The sequence below is a fragment of the Centroberyx affinis genome, unplaced genomic scaffold (genome assembly GCF_046629955.1).
Source record: "Centroberyx affinis isolate AG114_WGS23_722 - 3 ecotype Tasmania unplaced genomic scaffold, CSIRO-AGI_Caff_v1 ptg000043l_1, whole genome shotgun sequence".
In the NCBI taxonomy this organism is placed as follows: Eukaryota; Metazoa; Chordata; class Actinopteri; order Beryciformes; family Berycidae; genus Centroberyx; species Centroberyx affinis.
Genome location: NW_027278756.1, coordinates 184826 through 198610, shown reverse-complemented (window position 1 = coordinate 198610; position 13785 = coordinate 184826). Strand labels below are relative to the sequence as shown.

Here is a 13785-nt window from a genome sequence, read left to right as displayed (position 1 = left end):
AGTTTTAGTTTTCTCAGTTTTTTGGGATTTGTCCCTCATCACAAATGTTAGAACTCTTATTTTCCATCATTAGACTAGATGCTTGTTGGTCTCCACTCCCTCTGTCTCCCTCTTCCCCCTCTCTTATGCACCTGCATGTGTGTGTTCTCAATCTGTCCCGCATGTTGTTCACTAGCACGCTTCTGCCATTCTGTCACTAACTCCTTATGGGCCTAGCCCACAATTGCATGGTTCTTATGCATGGGTCAGCCGTTTTTGTCACTCTGTTAACCAACTTTGGTGTGGGGGAAGGGCACAGTAACACTGCCAGGTGACCATCACAGCTTTTATTCGTCCATAATATTATACAGCTGTGCTTTCATGTCTGGTCCTGTCTATTGTGCAGCGGGTATAGTTGAGACATTGCTTGTCCGCCTCGGCACAAGTCTAAAACCCACCAACTTCCTTGGCACTAATCTCAATAGGCTGGTGACGGTGATAGCAGACTGAGGGGAAGAGAATGACATAGTTGGGATACAGATCTTTATATCATTGTCACTAACTTGCTCACAGTCAGTTGTAACAGGTTTACATGTGGTGAAGAACATACAGTAGGCCTGTATGTTTAGTATAACACACAATTCTTTCAAAGGTCACTTTTCCTCAGCAAACCTTTCACTACACTCAAATGTGTTTGTGTTTTGTTTATTTTTTGTTTGTTTTGTTTTGTTTTGTACCACCCTGCAGCACCGGATGAAAGTGAAAATGTTGCACAAAGTGATGAAACTGAAAACGGTATACTGTTAAGTCTGTTGGCTGTCTGACTACTCTGTAGTTGATAAAGTACTCAGCCGGATCACTTTTTAAGAAGTCTAACACACTCTAGATCCCTCTGTTTCTCATCACTGTGATTGATTGGCTGTAGGTTAAGATGGAATGCTGGTGTATGGATTGTATCACTTCCTCTGGCAATTCCAGGCTTATCAGACTGACACTGAGTTCACTACTGCCAAAACCCCAGCCATCATCATTTTGGAACAAAGTTATCTGGATTAAATCCATTTCTGGTTTCATTTGGAGGCCAATACTATTTCACTCAAATTGTACTTCTCTAAATTGACTATCCATTCAGTTTGGCCTGAGGAAAGAAACAAAAACTTATCAGCAATGGAGTTCACATTGTTTAGCAACATAATTGATTATGGAAAAAATGTGTTTTGAATATTGGCATTACAAATAACTGACTGTAACTGAGCAAATTTTCAAGCAAACCTACAGTCCAGACTAAACCAAATAACTCTTCAGGATCATCTTCCATAATCCTCACGACACTAACATGACAAACTCACTATTAACCTCTCAGATCTTATTTTAATATTAAATCATCTAGATTCAGTTTCCCATAAAAAGGCATATAACACTCATTGCAATAACACCGGAGTGTCACATGGTGTCAGAAGTGTGTTTTGTCTTTGCTTGGGATGGTTTGGTAGGTTTGGGGTGTTTGTTTGTGTGTGTGAGAGTGCCTATGTCTGTGTGTCTGTGTTTGTGTCTGTGTCTGTGTGTGTGGGTGTGTGTTTGTGTTCCCTCACATGCTGTAATCCTGTCTGTTGGTGATCAGGTGTGACCAGAAAGAGTCCGCGTACTCCACTCTCAGACCTACAGGGGAGCAACACCGTCATTGAGAAATCTCCACGGTAAGAGTCTGTGGAGTGTCAAGTTCGTATGTGACCGTATAAAACATAGAAATGTCTGAAGAAATCAATTACTCATATTCTGAGATACTTTATAAATGCAGATCCAGACCAGTCATTAGGAAGATCTGGGTCTGCATTCATAAAGTACCTCAGATATGTGTGTGTCAGTGTGAGAGTGAAAAGCACAGGTATAGGCACGGAGAAGTGAAATTGGCTGTTTTTTCAGCACACTCATGAAATTTGTATTTCAGATCAAAAGATGAATATGAGACAAAGTACAGCATGTCAGCTTCTGTTTCTGGGTATTTTTTGCATACAAAAATATTATACCAGGTCAGAACAATGTAATTTGTTCTGTCCAGTCCACCCAATTTCAGGTGAGCATATGTATTGGGTCAGGACATTTGTCGCATGTCGTCTCTCAATCTTTCCTGTCTCTTTCTACTTTGATCTGTCTAATGCAGGTGAAAAAGACAAAAAAAATTATGTTTAAAACAAATTAAGAGTATAAAATTAGTGTTTGTTCGCATCCCCCCCACATGCAATAAAGATAAGTGTGCAATCACCAGACTTGTAATATCATCCTTTGAGATGCTCTAAATAAATAAAAAAAAAATCTGAATGCAATCAGTGTATCAGAAAATGTTCAGTTCGAAAATAGATAGAGATATTCGGCACTGGGCATCGAGACAGAAGCAACATGCCTTTCAGAAGAATGAGTGATGACTGTGCAGTGACCCCCAGCGTTCCCCTCGCACGGCCCCGCCGAGGCCCCGGTCCACCACCTCCCCTAATTAGCTCTGGACCGTGAGATTAGCAGGCCCTCGACCACGGCTGGCAGCGCTGGGCGGCGCGCACAACACTGCTTTTGTTACACAGGAGCGCAGTCCGGGGCTGTTAAAGTCCCCCTTAATGTGATTTGCAACCTCTGCCCTCCTTCTGCCTCTCTCTCTCTCTCTCTCTCTCTCTCTCTCTCTCTCTCTCTCTCTCTCTCTCTCTCTCTCTCTCTCTCTCTGTCTCTGTCTCTGTCTCTGTCTCTCGCTCTCTCGCTCTCTCTCTCTCTCTAACTCACACACATGCACACACACTCCACCCAGCACACTAAGGGAGCACTGAAGCCCCACGCAGCTGCTTCCTGCGTGATGTAAAGTCAGAGTTATGCATTTTTCGAGGAGCATCCAGGGAGCGATAAATACTGCGGCACAGCAGGGTGCTCCTCGGCTGGACGCTGCAGCGGACAGTGTGCTGCTTTATGGGACTCTCAGGGAGACTGCGGACATAAACAGTCACCACAAAGGCATATTGTACTGTCACCATTTACAGAGATGGATATTCGACTGGGGAGAAATTCTCCTTATTATTGTAGGCCAGATGCGAACAGAAGGTTTGTGCTTATTGTTTATTACATTACATCACATAGTGGTATAAAAAAATGACTTCTTGGTCGCATCAATCAAATAAACCCTTAATCACTAGTCTGAGGATTACACAAGAACACAATATAAATGTAGGAATCTATCAAAGGAACAACAAAGGAAACCATATATATAGCCACTGTGGCCTTTCTTCCTATAGCTTTATGGGAACCTGTTGTAATTTATAATCATCATGCTGTACAGTCATGGGCCGGCAGTTTAAATCATAGGAACGTCTGCTCCTCTTCTGGGACGGTGGGGTTATGCCCTGAACTGTGATATGGATGTTGGACCAGAGTCCTGGCTGTGTTATAGAAGCTTCCTCAGGGTTTCTTCCTTGGCCTCCAAAGAGAGGAAAACAAGTGGAAAGACTGTTAAGACCGGCCACACCTTGGCTTGACTTCTCAGCCCGTGTCCAAAATGCTTTCGGCGTAACTACACTAAACAGACAGAAGATGTATCTCAAATTTAAAACGCAGTGTTTTCTAATTTGACCACAAAGGAAAATATCGCAAGATTGATGAGATCTTAAGTTGAGTTGTACTGTAACAGATTATACTTCCAAGCTCTCTGCGCTATTGGACTTCTGATTTTTTTTACGCTGAAAACAATCCTTTGGTGCGTCTCCAAGAAAAAAGACTAGGTTCTCTGGTTGAGTTTTAGAGGTGCCAACATTTAAAGGCCACATAGGAATCCAGAATGCGCCTCATTTATTTATCTGACAAACCAAGTTTTTTAGTGTTTTGACAGTGGAAAAGTACTTTAAACCCCAGCTGCTGGCCCTACAAAGAAAATCAAAAAGCCCTACTTTCTCACCTGCTGTTGTATATTGACTCTCATTAGCCATGAAACCTCTCCTTACACTCGTGTCCCGCCTCATCTTGCTTCTAGAAATGACTCAACTCCCTTGTTAGTAACATGTTGGGTTCCCACACACACACAGCTACTGCATGTGTCACTGCGTGTGGCTCGTGACACAGCAGGAGAGATTCCTGTAAATCACGAGAGTGGAAAACAAACCTCAAGGCTCCTGTGGCCCGGCAAGCTCAATCCATGACTGATAACTGCTGCTGTACCTACAGTATATCCTGATTGATACCGCAAGAAGTGGATGATGTCTTTCATCTTACTTCTTGCTTTTTCTTTGGCACCTCAGTTTCTTTTTCGCTCCTTTCCTCTCACCTTCCTTCTCTCTTCTCTCCTCCTCTCTCTTCCTCTCCACTCCTCTCATCTCCTCTCCTCTTCTTCTTTCTTATCATCTTCTCTCACTTCCTCTCATTGCTTCTCTCTTGTTCTCTTCCTCTCCTCATCTCCTCTCCTCTCTTCTTCTTCTCTTTTATCATCTTCTTTCACTTCCTCTCATTGCTTCTCCTCTCTTGTTCTCTTCCTCTCCTCTCCTTCTCTCACTTCCTCTCATTGCTTCTTCTCTTTCTCTCCTCTCCTCTCCTCTCCTCTTCTTCTCTCTTATCATCTTCTCTCACTTCCTCTCATTGCTTCTCCTCTCCTCTCCTCTCCTCTCCTCAGGGCTAAAATAGTTTAGATTGGTAAAAGGTTTTAACCGTGACCTCACCACCTGGCCACCCCACCTGACCGCTGTGTTTATAAAAAAAAACCCAGTGTTTATTTTCAGGTCAGGTGGTTAGGGTTTACCTTGAGGCCTGAGGTTTAGCCCTGTGAGGTTTGTTATGTAGAGGAATAACTCCACTCGACAAGTAATGCCTCTACTCACATCCCCTCCTCAGAACATGCCCATATATTTTCCCATTAAGAAATACAAAATAATTTCCCATAAGTTATTTGACATGTTTTAATCCATACAAGTACAATCTACACTGAATGTACAATATATTGATTTCCCTTGTTAAATCTGTACCAATCACAAAGGAGGAGATGGAGATAAAGATAAGCAGATGAGTTATAGGAATGAGGAATTTTAAGCTTTGAGACAATTGAGATGTGGATTGTGCAAAAGGGGCTGCAACTCAATATCAGGAAGTGTATAATCTTCAGCAAAAACAACACTGCAGTCAAAGTGTCATCTTAACCAGCCCACATATAATAAAAATCATTAAGATTGTTTTCATATGTAAATGAAACATCAAATTTAATTCAGAGGACAATTAATTTATCTTATTTGTTGTGTAGAGGTTACGCTTTTTTTTTTTCCCAATGAGCTTGGAACCAACCACCAGTGACATATCTTTACTTCTCCGACAGAAAAGTTGATGTTAGAAGTCATTTTCATATCATATCACAGTTGACTATGTTGTTAAGCTCTTACTGATGACTGAATAACAAGTAACATTGTTTACTATAATTAACAGTCTCTAAAATAGAGGAAGAGCATCTGCTCAACTTTGTGTGTGGGTTACAGTGGGCGTGGACCTTAAACTCATGAACACGCAAATCAGTAGTGAACCTGCAAGAACTAACCCTAAGCCGAAAAACAAACCTAGACAGTAGAAAATCAAGACATGACAAATATTGCTTACAGTGATTTTAATGATCCAACAAGTTAAAGGGGACCTGGTAGGAACTTGAACGCTGAAATCCATTTTGACAGGCAAATTTCATACTAATTTCAGTTATTGCTTCACAACTGGACATGGTCCTTATTGGCACCCATCCCTACAAAGGAAAAAAGGGTAAAATCCTTTCAATCTGGCAGGAAGGCAGCATTTGAAGTGATGCACCATCTGGAGTACAGCAGGTTTACGTCATTTGAATCAGGAGAACTGGAACTGTGATATTAGAACCGTTCTACATATACTGTATAAGAACCTGTTCTTCAAAATAACTTTAAAAATACCCTATTAATTAAAGTATAGCAATTTTAAAAACAGCATTAAGCACATTATTTTTATACTGCAACATTGTACATGTGAAAACAAATCCATGGAAATTGAATAATATGGCACCGTTAACAGTCAGTTACTTCTATCTGTTAATTGAAAGAAATCTAAAAGAAAGAAAGAGAGAAATTGTGTATGTTCGTCCCCAGGGATTCTCCGGGCCTCGGCTGGAACGGGCGTGTGGGTCGACAGAGCCGCTTGTCGTCCAGCGGCTCCAACACGGAGGAAGACGGCATCTTTGTCAACTCCACCAGCAGCAAGCTCCTGGAGAGGGCCCACGGCATCCTCATGTCAGTAACAACAAACAACACCCATCCTCAGCTACCTTAACGCTCCAAACTAGCCTTCAACACTCACTACAGATCAGTTTCCCCTCCGGTTTTCAGCTTTTCCCTTAGGTTTTCATTTATTTTTTACTTAAAGATTATTTTTAGGACAATAAGAGCTGTGCTTTCTTTGTGCTTTGATAATCTTCAGTTGGGAAATTGCAAAACTAGCTTCAGTTCAGCATCACTTCATCCTATTACTACCAAATAACTCACCAAGAACTCAAGTTTATTCCACACTATTGTTGTTATTTGGGGCAGCAGGGCGGCCTAGTGGTTAGAGGCCATCTTTAAAACTGAACAACCCAGGTTCAAGCGCAGTGTCATCAAACATCTGCCCTGCTGAACTGTCCTTTAGCAATCACTGAATTCCTACGAGCTCCAGGGCTGCTGTTCTGTAGCTGACCCTGACCTCTGACCTCCCTGTGGAGAAGAGAATTTCCCTGCAGGGATCAATAAACTTTCACATTACTGACGGGGACATGACCCACTTGGGAAAGATTTCTGGAATTAGGGCAAAGCTTCATTGACCTTTTAACTTTATAACAACAGGTTACCTTTTGGTTTTCACCTGCGATTGCAAGACCAAACTGAGGCCCAACACACTTTATTAGCAGTGGAATCTGTTTTGCTGTTGCTCTGTGCTCTTTCCAGCTGGATTTCTGTCTGACCGAGAATAACTTCTGTCTTTTAAACAGGAGGAACAAAAACTACAAATCTAAGCCCTCTCTTCCAAAGGTAAACTACAGCATAACTATTACTGACACATAGCAGGCATGTAATCTGATCTCATGTAGCTAATAACGGTGTTGCTAGTGCTACCAGCTGACTCTGTCCTCACCTGCAGCACTTACTGGATGTGAAGTCTCTGAAGTACCTCAGCAACCTGACGCTCCACGACCGCATCACCAAGTCACTGCTTCACCTCCACAAGAAGAAGAAACCACCCAGCATCAGTGCACAGTTCCAGGTCAGACACACACACACACACACACATACAAGCTATGGTATGGCTCTGTGTTTTGCCATTCAGCACTGACACCAGAGAAATCATATGATTACCCTGAGCTGGACTGAGGAATCCCCCTCCAACCAGACAGCTCCATCCAGCTGTGAATATGATAAAAACAAGGTGTCCCCATGAAACCACAGCTTTCTGGCTGGCCACAGCATTTACTGTCCACTGTCTGGTGTGTGTGTGTGTGTGTGTGTGTGTGTGTGTGTGTGTGTAACCTATTACGTACTTCACATACCCACCCAAAAGTCGTAGATGTATGACATCATGTCTGGGTGTTTTAAAAAGAGTATAAATATCTCATAAGTGTCCTGATTTGAGTGAGAAAGTTTGCATGTTCTCAGATACATACTGCCAAACCCTTTTTGAATTCCACACTGACGCCCTGCTAATTTCATGTGAGATTTGTCAATGAAAACAATAAGGCAATAAGGTAACTTTGTTTCAGTATTGATTCTTGTTAAAAATAAAAGTCGTCCAGACCTAAAACTGAACTCATTCACGACCATCAAAACTACTGAAAACAAAGGGGAAAGTTGTCAAATAATACACGTTCTGCTGTTTGTATTAGCATAATTTGTTAGCCGAACATATTTGGCAAACTGTCAGGAACATTCAGAATTATTTGACTATGTTTAGATAATTCATATCTGATAAAATCCATTATTGGCAACCAGTACCACATGCCAGCTCAGAACAACAGCAACAACCAAAACGGCTATTTTCTAATTGATTTATTTCTAACCCCGTCCTCCACCTCTGGACCCCGGGGGCAGAGGTGAGTGTGAGGCCCCTCTGGCAGGCGGCCCCGGCCTCACTGTGTGGATGACTTCACTTCCCACATCCTGTGCTGGGGCTGATTGCTTTAATCTCCCATGGAGATAGGAGGAGACTGAATTCCTCTTGCCACTGAAATATCACACACACATGCTGACACATGTGCATGTGTTTACACACACACACACACACACACACACACACACACACACACACACACACACACACACACACACACAAACATAAACACACACACAGACACACACTAAATGCATAAGGAAGTACTGCACACATGGTTTCTTTTTGTCACACAACCACATGCTTACATAGACACATTGATGAAACATGCACATTTGTAAACAGTCAGTTTTGCCGTGCATGTGCACCAGGTGTAGCTGAGCCTCGGTGGAGTCACACACCGACAGAACATACCTCCTCAAATCCAGCTCTCTATTGTAGGCAGCAGAGGGCAAACGCATGCTATGATGGTGTTTATGATCCCATTTTATTTTGCAGTAAACAGTTGCATTAAAAGTTGGAACAACAGTTATTCACAGCTGACAAAGCCACCTGACTTTGACTTCTCCCTGTCAAACAACTTTGGAACACCAAAACCAATACGCTTTAGTTTGTTACCGCCTGGCTTTGTGTTGAGGCTGACGTCTTGTTATTGTGTCTCATTCTTCAGGCCTCTCTCAATAAGCTAATGGAGACCCTGGGTCAGTCTGAGCCCTATTTTGTCAAGTGTATCCGTTCCAATGCTGAGAAGGTACAGTATGCTCACTGTAGAGTGCAGCCAGTTTGACTGTTATGATTTAGCTTTCAAAGCGTTTTTCATTTCCCTTGAAGTTATGGCTTTTCTAAAGCTGTTTATCATTTCCCTCTCTCACTCTCTTTATCCTCTCCCTCCTATCTCTCCTCCTCTTTCTTTTTCTCTCTCTTTTTTCCCATCTCCCTCCTGCACTCTTCCTCTCGCTTTCTCTTTCTCAGCTGCCTTTACGTTTCAATGATGCCTTGGTGCTGAGGCAGCTACGTTACACAGGTATGCTGGAGACTGTACGCATCCGCCAGTCCGGCTACAACATCAAGTACAGCTTCAAGGTAACACACAGGCATATACATACATGCACACTCTCAGATGCACACACACACATACAAACATATACCACTGAAGATACACTACCAGTCAAAACTTTAGACACATGCATTTTTCTTTATTTTTACTATTTTTCACATTTTAGAATAATAGTAAAGACATCAAAACTGTGATATAAGACAAATGGAATTATGCAGTGACCAAAAACAAATCAAAACTATCTTATATTTTAGATGCTTTAAAGTAGCCGCCCTTTGCCTTGATGGAAAGGCAAAGGCTTTGGAAAGAAATTCATATAAAGGCATCAATTTCACTATTTATATTTGTCTAAAAAAAACAAATTTCAGGCATTTAAGCATAAGCCTTTAGATCAAAATGGCTTTAAGAGAATGAAAAACAGTTCATTCAATCAGGTGTGTCCAAACTTTTGACTGGTAGTGTACTCCTTAATTAGTCTAGAATTGCTAAGTATCAAGAAGGAGACACTCTATAACAGTGGTTCTCAACGTGGGGTCCAGGGACCACCAGAGGTCCTTGAGGGCGTTCCAGGGGGTCCCCAGCAAACTAATGAATTGTTAAACTTCAGCATTATTTCATTTACAAGAAGTTAACACAATCAGAGAATGTAGAAGAATGACTGTTTTGATCATAGTTTCTCTGTTATCTCTCTACCTACAATACAGACAGTCATTGAGTTCTGGACAAAATCATATCTAACAATAACAATATTATCAGATTTGGGTCTGAGAGACAAAATCTCATCAAATAGGGGTCCGTGGCCCAAATGTGGACTAAATTTGGGGTCCTTGATATGAAAAAGGTTGAGAATCACTGCTCTATAATACAAACGGTAAAAGGAGTGCCGGTTCCATCAGGTCACATTAACATCTTCCTTCTGTGTAAGGGTGTGGAGGCCACTGGTGCATTATCTATTTCAGCCCTCCTGTCAAAATCCCAAAACCTGAATCACACTTTCCACTCACACACACATATTTCCACAAGTTTAGATGCCAGTGATGAATTCATTTGTTAACAACGTGTCTTTGATGTTGATGTTGATTGAGCAAACCAGCCTGGATCCATCCGGATGTGTCACGAGGGAATTACGGGGGATGTGAGGTGGCAGCCATCTTGACCGCATTGGCTCCCATAAGAATGATGTCAACCGTGTTAGAAATGCTGTATGACTAATAAAAGCAGATCCTGTTGAGTGTTGATTGGATGTGACTGGTTGGATACACAATATTTTGGAGTGGTCCAATGTTTTTTCTCACATTTATTTCCATTTTGTGATCTTGAGATTTCAGTTGTCATGACAAACTTTCTTTGTTCTCTCAAACTGACAAGTTTCCAGGCAACGATCAGGTCACTCTGCTAAGTTCATTGACTTTAAAATCTACATAACTGAACATAAAACTCTGACAACTACTTTTATCTGCTCACTCAGATAGTTTGAGCATCAGACATCCTCAATTATCAGAAATTCCTCCAAACATATTAGTGCTGTGGTCAGCACTAATGAGAAATATCTTGGGCATGTATCACTTTCGAAGACTCGACTGTGTCCCAGCTCAGGTCTTCAGAACAGAGCCTCTCCATTGTCCTCGGGTCTCTGAAACACTCCCCATGCTTGTAATTGTATAAACACAGCATCTGTTTCCCTGTCCACCCCCTACAGCCTAGAGTGCAGAGTGTATTGAATTCAGACAATGGGCCTCAGTTTAAATAGTGGGAGTTCAGCATATTTATGTCATGATGTTTGAACCCCTGCAAATATGGACAGCATGGACTTTACCTGAAACCACATGTGCCGTGACAGCGTTTTTCGACTTTGGTTTCTGCTCAGGAGAAGTCAAGGGAGCCTGGTTCAGTTGCTTCTGCTCGTCAAGAGTTTTATTTCAAATTCTGGGCCACAATGTGTTTATTCCACAACCAATCACTCATATACTTTCTGTCTAAGCTAGAAAAAGATGACTTTAGCAGATTTACTGAATGCAGTTAACCAGTTTTGTCAGACACCAACATTTGGGGACAGAAGTCCTGCCTTAGTGCCAAACATGTTTGTGGCACAAACCTGCAGTCCACAACAAAAATTTCAATACTGTATGGTCATTGCCTATTTCTCATTAACACCTCCTCTTATTCCCTTGATAGGATTTTGTCCATCACTTCCGTGTGCTGCTCCCAGAGGGAACCAGTCCAACCCAGGAGGACATCCAGCAGTACCTGGACCAGCTGGACCTGGCACCAGATGGGTACCAAGTTGGCAGAACAATGGTATTTACTCTGCCCTCTCCTATCCTGTCTGTAATTCTCCTCTAATTGTAATTCTGCAGCACAACATATAGAAGATGGCTTGATATCTATTTTTTAATGGGGTGTATTATCCTGTCTGCATCTTTTAAGTGAGACACAATCCATTATCCACAGGGAAAATAAAATCAAAACAAGGGATTTGTGAGATTTAATTCCATCATTTGTTTACATCAGGGTAAAGAAGACCTGTACATCGAGGCTTGTAGGAATATTGGTTAGTTTATTAAGCTGTTCAATTACAGACTAAACATAGAATCCGAGATGGAGGGAAATGATAGTGTTGGGGAGATAACCTTATATTACCTATAGGCATCTTCCCTGGACAAAAGGATGTAATGAAGACAGTGCCCCATATTTGGCATGTGCATGTCCATGGTATGAATGAGGCATGATAGAGGGGTCCATGGCTTTGGGATGCTGTCTATATAATTAGAGGATCATACCTTACATTCTTGTGACCATGTATCCGGCCAGCGGTTTCTCAGGTATGTGTGTGAGTGAATATGTGTGTGTAGGTCTCTTCGGAAGAGAGTGTATGTGTCTGTCTCTTTGTGGTGCAGCCGGATAACTCATTCTTCATTAAGTGTGTGTGTGTGTGTGTGTGTGTGTGTGTCACCCTGTGCTGACTCCATCGTGGTCCCTCCTCTCAGGTGTTTCTGCGGGAGGCTGGGCGTCAGCGGCTGCAGGCCTCACTCCACAGGGAAGTTCTCCGGCTCATCGTCACGCTGCAGCGGCGCTTCAGGGCCCGGCTGGAGAGGAAGCAGTTCGTCAGGATGAGAGAAGCCGCCGTCTGCATCCAGGTACTGTGTCGGCCTGATCCACATCTACCTAAATTTGCATCTCTTCCCTCTGTATTTTTATCACTTGTTTTATCTGATTTTTTTTTATCACTTTGCTTGTATGAATTATCACTGTGTAGATAAACTAAATTGATTACTTGGGGAACTGCTTGGGGCCAGTTTTACAGACATCAATAGAATAAATCTGCTAGACAAAAATGCCTTTTTATCCCTTTAAAATCTGCTGTGACCGTAGTGAAGCCAGGCATTAACAGTGCAACACTAAATTTGAAATGATTAAAAGTGTTTTATCTTACCTTTTGAAGTTACTAATTTAAGATTAATCTTACTTTGAAGTTTTAAGTTCTAAAATGACAATTTGCAACTGCAATCTAAGTCAACTTGTCACTCACAGATTTGTCCAGCCTAGATTGGATTTACTTTACTTTTAGGTCCCATAAGAGAAGATTGGAGTTACTCCGGGACTAAAAGACACTACTTAATTAAAGCTTTGATTAAACTTCCAGAGACTTTCATGAAATTACTACAGTCCATTCAGTAAACATAGGTTGCCACTGTGAAGATCCTTAGAAAATCCTTAGAATCACTGTGTTATGAAAATAATATATACTTTCAACATTATAATTTTCCTTTCACAGCAATGGTGGCGTGTGTACCGGTCCACAGCGGAGGAGGACTATGACCTCAGTGTCCAGGAGGGAGCAGCTTTGTGCCTCCAGACACACTGGCGGGGGTACAGGGAGCGCCGGAGGTTCAGGCTGTGGAGGGAGGCTGCAGCGGTGCTCCAGAGGGCGTGGAGGTTATGGCTGTATCGGCGCTGCACGGCAGCACTGGTTATTCAGACAGCCTGGCGCTGTCATCGAGCCAGAGAAGCCTACCTGCGCCTGTATGACACTGTGGTGCAACTACAGGCAGTGAGCAGAGGATATCTAGCCAGACAGAGGTAAACCATACTGCAAAGCCCCGTCCTTTAGCCTCCAAAAAACACTACAATACACTATCCTTAGTAGTATTACCAGTGCTGTTGTTTTCTAGTACTGAAGTCTTTCCTAAAAAATTCAGTTTTGGATGTAGTCAGTTTTGTAAAACCTTTTTAACTGTTTTTTTACAGAGACTGAATTATCTCAAAATAGCCCCTGAAGCTCAATAAGTGCATGATTTCTGAACAAGCTGGTTAAAAACCAGATTAAGCTTTGTTGCACACAGTTCATGCAGTGTATTTGGTCATTGTTCAGTGTGCTAACAGCCCGGTCTCTTGGTAAGATCACATCATTACGCAAGCAACCCAACACAAAGTAGCTCTACAATCAGCTGAGCTGCTGAGAGCAGGAATTCTTTTATTAGTCTGGCACTTTGGTGAATACACTTGAGGCAGTCTACATTAAAAAAATTGTCATAGAAAGCTTTTTAGGATTTTCGAGACTATCTAAACTGATACTCAAGGAACTAATTTTACATTGATTGGCTAACGTGTAACCATGCCTTCTTGATTGACAGCTTCCGGAGACTGAA

General features: G+C 42.1%; 1 protein-coding gene across 1 annotated transcript in view; it reads left to right on the top strand.

Moving 5' to 3' along the window:
- The window catches only part of myo9aa (myosin IXAa), a 113111-nt gene that overhangs the window by 85724 nt on the left and 13602 nt on the right, over positions 1–13785 (top strand). Inside the window, exons 16-24 of the mRNA XM_071517154.1 lie at positions 1601–1676; positions 6093–6233; positions 6968–7007; positions 7117–7239; positions 8750–8830; positions 9052–9162; positions 11312–11434; positions 12124–12273; positions 12912–13216. Coding sequence (XP_071373255.1) covers positions 1601–1676; positions 6093–6233; positions 6968–7007; positions 7117–7239; positions 8750–8830; positions 9052–9162; positions 11312–11434; positions 12124–12273; positions 12912–13216 — 1150 coding nt within the window. The remainder of the gene's footprint in view (positions 1–1600; positions 1677–6092; positions 6234–6967; positions 7008–7116; positions 7240–8749; positions 8831–9051; positions 9163–11311; positions 11435–12123; positions 12274–12911; positions 13217–13785) is intronic.